This window comes from Echinops telfairi, unplaced genomic scaffold, assembly GCF_000313985.2.
Source record: "Echinops telfairi isolate 266 unplaced genomic scaffold, ASM31398v2 ScPeMD7_9;HRSCAF=40, whole genome shotgun sequence".
NCBI classification, from domain to species: domain Eukaryota; kingdom Metazoa; phylum Chordata; class Mammalia; order Afrosoricida; family Tenrecidae; genus Echinops; species Echinops telfairi.
In genome coordinates this window covers 58598732-58605305 of record NW_022103906.1, presented here as the reverse complement: position 1 = coordinate 58605305, position 6574 = coordinate 58598732, and the positions used below count along the sequence as shown (strand labels likewise).

The 6574-nt window shown below is 43.7% G+C and overlaps 1 protein-coding gene across 1 annotated transcript in view; it reads right to left on the bottom strand.

Annotated features, from left to right (window-relative positions):
* Nucleotides 1-6574, bottom strand: part of ENPP6 (ectonucleotide pyrophosphatase/phosphodiesterase 6) — a 134189-nt gene that overhangs the window by 76411 nt on the left and 51204 nt on the right. The window contains exon 2 of the mRNA XM_004696461.2: nucleotides 2556-2735. Within this exon, the coding sequence (XP_004696518.1) occupies nucleotides 2556-2735 (180 nt within the window). The remainder of the gene's footprint in view (nucleotides 1-2555; nucleotides 2736-6574) is intronic.

The following is a 6574-nucleotide window of genomic DNA, read 5'->3' as shown; positions in this document are numbered from 1 at the left end:
GTGAGGTGGGGGTGGTAATGGGGAGCTGATACCAAGGAGTTCAAAAAGGAAGAAAATGTTTGGAATTGACTATGGTGGCAATTGTACAACACTGCTTGACTATGATTGAACTATGGAATGGTATGATGTCTGCATTAGCTCCTAATAAAATGCTCCTAAGCAAAAAAAAAAAATAGAGATGATTGTCAACCATCCCACCCCTAAAAAGTCTTCGGGAACTTGTCATGAGTGTTGGTATCAATGGCAATGCAAAAGGATAGCTACAGGAGACTTCAAATGTGGACTCAAACTTGAGCTTGGCTCCTCTAGCAAGGAGGATAGCCCAGGTGATGTACTGACTCGATTCCTTAACCAAAGGTTCAACTCTGAAAAGTCGAGTCGCCATTTCTGGTAACGCAGTTCTCCTAAACCCTACCCTTTCTTGAAAGCTTTCTCCCCTGTCAGCTGAGATGGCTGCTTCAGAAGGAATTTCAAGTATCTTCTGAAGATACTCTGTAGGAGGCTCCTGAAGCTGCCTGGGACAGTCATCCTGTGTCTTCACAGTTTGTAATCACTGTGGCGTGCCTGCATTTTCAGGCACTCTTCTGAGGATATCAGTGGCTGCTTGGTGGCAGCTTTCACGGCACCTGCAGCTCTGGGAGCATGCCTGTGCCTCTGCTTTCTATGGGCTACATCTGGCTGTGCTCTACCCGCCTCCAAGAGCTGGCATGGCCTCCATCGCCCCCAACAGTTCTCCAGGTGATCACTTGTTACCAGCATCCTCCATAGTCTGGCTGATGGCCCACACCATCAGTACGACCGTCTGGATTCAGCTGTGGCTTTCTCAGCCTTCTCTCCACTCTCCCTCATCCTTGCCTACCACCTCCCCCACAACCCACCCTGCTCCTGCCCTCCAACCCAGGCTGAGGAGCTCCCTCAGCTGTGTCGCCCCATGTCCTAGTGGACCACTCTTCATTTAGTCCTTCTGTATTTCTAGGCCTCCCTGATACCTTTCTCCATAATAGCAGTGGTCATGATTATACTGTTAAGACTTAGGAAAACAGACCTACAGTCATGTGTATAAAAAGTCCAACTGTCTACTTACCTAAAGTGGGATCTCTACCTAGTGGAAGAAATGGTAAATCAATAGCTTTGTAGTCACCAGATGCTCTCATTCTTAAAAAAGATTTCCCACTGCCAAGATGAGAATATCCTGAGGACTCCTCTCACTAACCGGGGCAGTTTGCGTGATCGCGTACCTCATGGCAGTAAATAAAGTGATTTATTTTCTCATTGCTCTAGGGCACATGGGAAGAGTATTTATACAAAAGGACTTCATTTTATGTACTATCATAATGTGTACTTTTAATCCTCTTTGCAGTATTTTCAGAGAACTCAAGTCGGCAGAAATGATACATCAAATAATTTCTTAGAGCAAACAGCCATTGTTTAATTGATCTCTTCTGTATAGCTAAGATTCTGCATATAGAAAGCATGGCATACCATTGCCACATAGCTGAGAACACTTAACAAATTCTTTTCTCATGGTTTAGGAGACTAGAATGACAAATTCGGGCCCCAGCTCCAGGGGAAGGCTGTGCCTCTGACAGTTCTTGTGGGAGCTCTTTCTTCCTTGAGTGCTGATCCTCTGTTCCATGGCTCCCTAGAGTCTTCATGTGGCATGGCAGCTGTCTTCCCGCGTCTCTACTTGCCTACTTGGCTCTGTTTATATCTCAAAAGAAACGGACTCAAGACAAACTCTATAGTAAACCCACTCCCAAATGGGATACAACCAGAGGCATAGTGGATTAGGATTTACAACACACATAGCTTTAGGGGACACAATGTAACCCATAACACAGTGGTTGTCAACCTTCCTCATGCTGCGACCCTTGAATACAGTTCTTCATGGTGTGGTGACCCCCCAACCATAAAATTATTTTCGTTGCTACTTCATAACTGTAATTTTGCTACTGTTATGAATTGTAATGTAAACAACTGATAGGCAGGATGTATTTTCATTGTTACAAATTGAACATAATGAAAGCATAGTGATTCACCACAAAAATATGTAATTCTATATTGTGAAATATTTATTTCTAATTACAAATAAATGAAATTTTGTCTTGAAGCATGGTGTAGCCTGGGTAACAGTTATCGCGCTGGGTACTCATATTTGGGCGTATCTGCATGTGGGTGGACCCACCTGGAGACAGAGGGGAGTGGTGTCTCAGTTCCTAAGACCATCGGAAATATGTCTTTTCCAATGGTCTTAGGCGATCCCTGTGCAAGGGTCGTTTGATCCCCAAAGGCGTCATGACCCACAAGTTGAGAACCACTGCTGTAAGATCAGGGAAACCGAAAATGGTCTATGTATCTGCTCATGAACTTGGGGAGTTCAAAGCACAATAAAAAGACACCCTAAGGCATCTTTGTTAAATAAGGATCATGCTTTCAAACCATGGTTTAGTCTTTGAACAAGGGATCTTAGTCTGTGAACAAGCTAAAATTCAAAGAGACTCCATGCTGTTTGGGGATTTGGCAGGTTGGAAGGGCCTTGATATCAAGACACTTACCTGGCCAATAGTACATGTAGACCTTCCTCCTGGCCTTGGTCAGAGTGATCCACAGAGGTTCTGAACCATTCCACCAGAGAGGCATCAGACTGTCTCTGTTGACGCCAATGTCAAATGACTTGTTGGTGCTGGGGTCCCACATGTAGTTTCCAGTCATCTGGTGGACCTCACAGTGACGGCCTAGATGGAAGAGAGCACAATGCTGTCACGGCTGTGGATGGCCTCAGTTGTAGTGACAGCTGTTTTCATCTTCTCTTTGTTTATAAAAATAATTTGTGCTTCCTTAGGAAGCACAGGATAGCACAAAGATTTGCCCATACTTTCTTTTTATCATAGACATTTCTTCTTCCCTAGACTGTAACAGACAAGACCAAAAAAAAAATTCAGTGATCTGTGTGGGAAACAAAGATTTCTACCAAGTTGTCTCCCACAGATATGTGACAAACCTAGCTGCTTGCTACTCATGGCAAATGGTTACACACTAAGAGGTCAACAAAAGTAGGCCGGGGTTATTCTCCCCAAGGGTTATCAGCCATCCAGAGCAAGCAGACACCACTGTTTATCCTACACAAGTAGGGCACACTCCCTTCTGATAAGGATGGTAGTAAATTGTTTCCCTGAAGGAGAGCCAAGGGATGGGTCAAGTCCTCTCAAGGGTGACCAAGGTTAGGCTGCCATCATGAATCTAGGGTCTGACCATTTTGTCACAAATATCCCTCTAGTTCCACCCCTTCCTATCATGTGCACACCCCTATCTCATCCCCTTCCTGTCACACTTACGCCTATTGTACATCCCCTTCCTATGATGTGTATGCCTATTGTACGGCCCCTTCCTGTGATGTGTGGTTACCTGTAATCATGCCCCTCTAAGTAGATATAAGCCTTGGTTAGCAATTAACATCGCTCTCTCTGGCTCTGCTCTCCGTCTCTCTCCACATGGACCACCATGCGGGGCTGAGGAGAGCATGCTACCATGAAATGTGTCTGACTTCTTCATTTTACTATCTCTCTACCATCTTTCTAATGTTCTCCATGACTTAATTATAATCTTTATATAGCTTAACCGTATAATTGCACTTACTGAACCCACTATTAGTTGTGGGGGCTGACATCCCCCCACAAATGGTGCCCATCACGTGGCAGTAGGAAAAGAACTCTCTTGAGTTATACCCCATGTAACAATTGTATGGCCCCACTGGATGGTAAAGTGAATCGGGGATATTGTGTGAAGTGAGGATATGCTGTGGGGATTAGCAGCTAAACAGGAATAAGAATAGTAGTATTAATATTTTAAAGAGGACAATGGGGCAAGACGGAAGTAAACCTAAGACTTAGCTATTACTCTCACACATTTACTGAAAAAACAGAAGGTTGCAGTAATGAATAAAAAGGTGCAAGATTTTCTAAAAGTGGTGAAAAAGTATAATCCATTGTTCCCAGAGGAAGGAACTTTAGATTTAGGAACTTGGGAGGACGTAGGTACAAATGTAAAGAATGTATACAGTGATGGGGAGAATATCCCCATGGAGACATGGTCTCTGTGGACTCAAGTTAAGATGGTCTTAAAACCTTTGCAGGAAGAAGAGGATGAGGATTATCAATCTAGTGAGAAGTCTTGTGTCTATCCAAATTTAGAAAAGCAAGCTAAAGTCTCTTTGAATGAGCATGAATTAGGTGATGAAATTTTAGGAAAAACTGAAGAAGCAGGGATTTATTTGTTTTCTAAGGCCTCCAATTATAAATGAAACCTCATGGCTAAAGCCTATATGTCCTCTGGGGACTGCAGCCTCCGAAGGTTTACAGGTGATAAAGCACTAGAGGAAGTGAATTCCAAGATCCAAAGTGAGGCTATTAAACAATCCCAGGAAGCTCCCTTGATTTCAAAGGAAGAGAAAGCAAAGAAACAAAACAAGCACAGTAGTGAGAACCCTCTGAGATACCAAAACTTAAATCTGCTGAGAGGCAGGCAGAATGGGTAACAGGCCAATGAGAAGATTTTAGGCAGAGCTGATAAAGCTAAGCTTGAGTCAAGAGGGCACATCATAGTAAAAGCATCTGGTCCTCTGCTGGAATTTAGTGTAAGAAAGTCTAGAGCTTATAAAACAAGCAAACAAGTCAGTGCTGGAGGTAGAGAGATTAGCTCTATAGAAATGCAAACTAAGAGAGCTAACACAGAAGATGAAGTTTGGGAAGTCTAGTTTCAAGATAAACCGGTCAAGAAGACCAGCGCAGAAAATAGAAGCAAAGAGGTAAAGTTTAGGAAAGCACATTTACTTTCAAGGGTAGATTGCAGTACAAGGAGATTTGGAATTTAGGATGTCTTATCCTGTTAGAATTGTTAGCAGACAGCTTTATGGGAAACACCCACAAGGAATTCACAATGCCTTCCCCTTTGAGTTGCCAAACGATCTCAAGCAGGCTGTCAAGGACTATGGGCCAGACTCACATTATGTAATTAGCATGATAAGGTGTTTTCAGAGTCTGAGCACTGGACCCCTGCTGACTGGAGAGCCCTGGCGAAAGCATGTCTTTACCCTTCAGAATTTTTACAATATCGTATGTGGTGGGATTTTACAGTCCAATCACAACCTCAGAAGAATGCTGAGGATAGAATAGACATAGGAATTCATCAATTCTTAGGGGATGAGAATTATACCACAGTTGAGTCACAACAGGCAATAGCACAAATATGTGAGGTTTGCCTAAGGGCCTGGGAAAAGATAATTCCATCAGGAGAGAGAAGGCCGAGTTACATGGCTATAAGACAGCAGAATGATGAATCCTATGCTGATCTTGTCCTGTTTGGAAAATTCTATTTCCAAATGTGTTAAAAATATCCAGGCAGTAAGTGACCGACTGCATACCCTATCTTGTGATTTCTCTAATAAACATTGTAAAAATGCCTAGTGTCCCTACAGGGAAGAAGGGACATTGTTAGATTATCTCAGAATATGCAGGAATGTAGAGACAGAGGAATAAAAGGCAACCTCATGCAGTTGCCTTGGAAAATTACACCAGACCTAAAAGAAAAGTCTTTAGTTGCGAAAAGACAGTGAGGTAGCTAGTTTATTGTGCCAACATGGCCGATAAACACTTGTGAGGTTAATTGAAGGTTAGAGAGATAAATGACTCAGTGACCATCCCTTTTCTAGTTCTCAGGTCTCTTGCTTTGTGATGGTCACACCAGGGTGCAGCTGTCTTAGCCAGTTCCCTGCTTCAGCTTGCAAGGCTCACTTCCTGCAAGATATCCCCAAGGAAAAGCCACATGAACCTACCCGGATGCAGCTCTGGGTGCTGGATCAGCCGTGTGGAGACCCCTGCCAGCACTGAGATGCTTACACGTTCACTGATTCAGCTTTCCTCCTGCAGTCGGCATCATAGTGTGTGTTTGATGAGATGAAGGAGGACTTTGTGGATTGATGTCAGACATATGGGTTAATGTTGGTCTTAAGGACATGGGCAGTAGTGGGTTGGGATATTTTCTTGGTGGACACTTACCCTTTATATAAAACTCTCTCTTATACATGAGTTTCTATGGATTTGTTTCTCTAAAGTACCTAGACTAATAGACAAGACATCTTCAAAGAGAGTGTAGACAGCACAGGCCAATCAGCCTGGTCACAAAGAGCGAGCTATGCCCTGCACCAGAGAATGGGCCAGGGCCACCAAGTTTGGGCTTAAAAGAACCTGGACTTTGCCCCAGCTGTAGGAAAGGAACTCATTGGGCGAGTCAATGTCACTCAAGAATCAACAGTAAAACATCGCCATCAGCAATGGCTTCCTGGTGGGAAACTAGAGGAAGAAGCTTGATCCAAGTCCCGCACACAGCACAGAAGGCAAAGACTCTGCCTGACCCAACAAAAGAATCTTTGAATGGCAGCGATCACAGGTATTCCCCAATCTCACAGCAGGAGACCAGACCTAGCCAAACTCACAAAACCCCAGCCTCTGTTCTCGCTGCAGTAAGTTTGACTAACCAAGAAAAGGCTCAGAAACCCTCACAGCAGTTTGTTGATCCT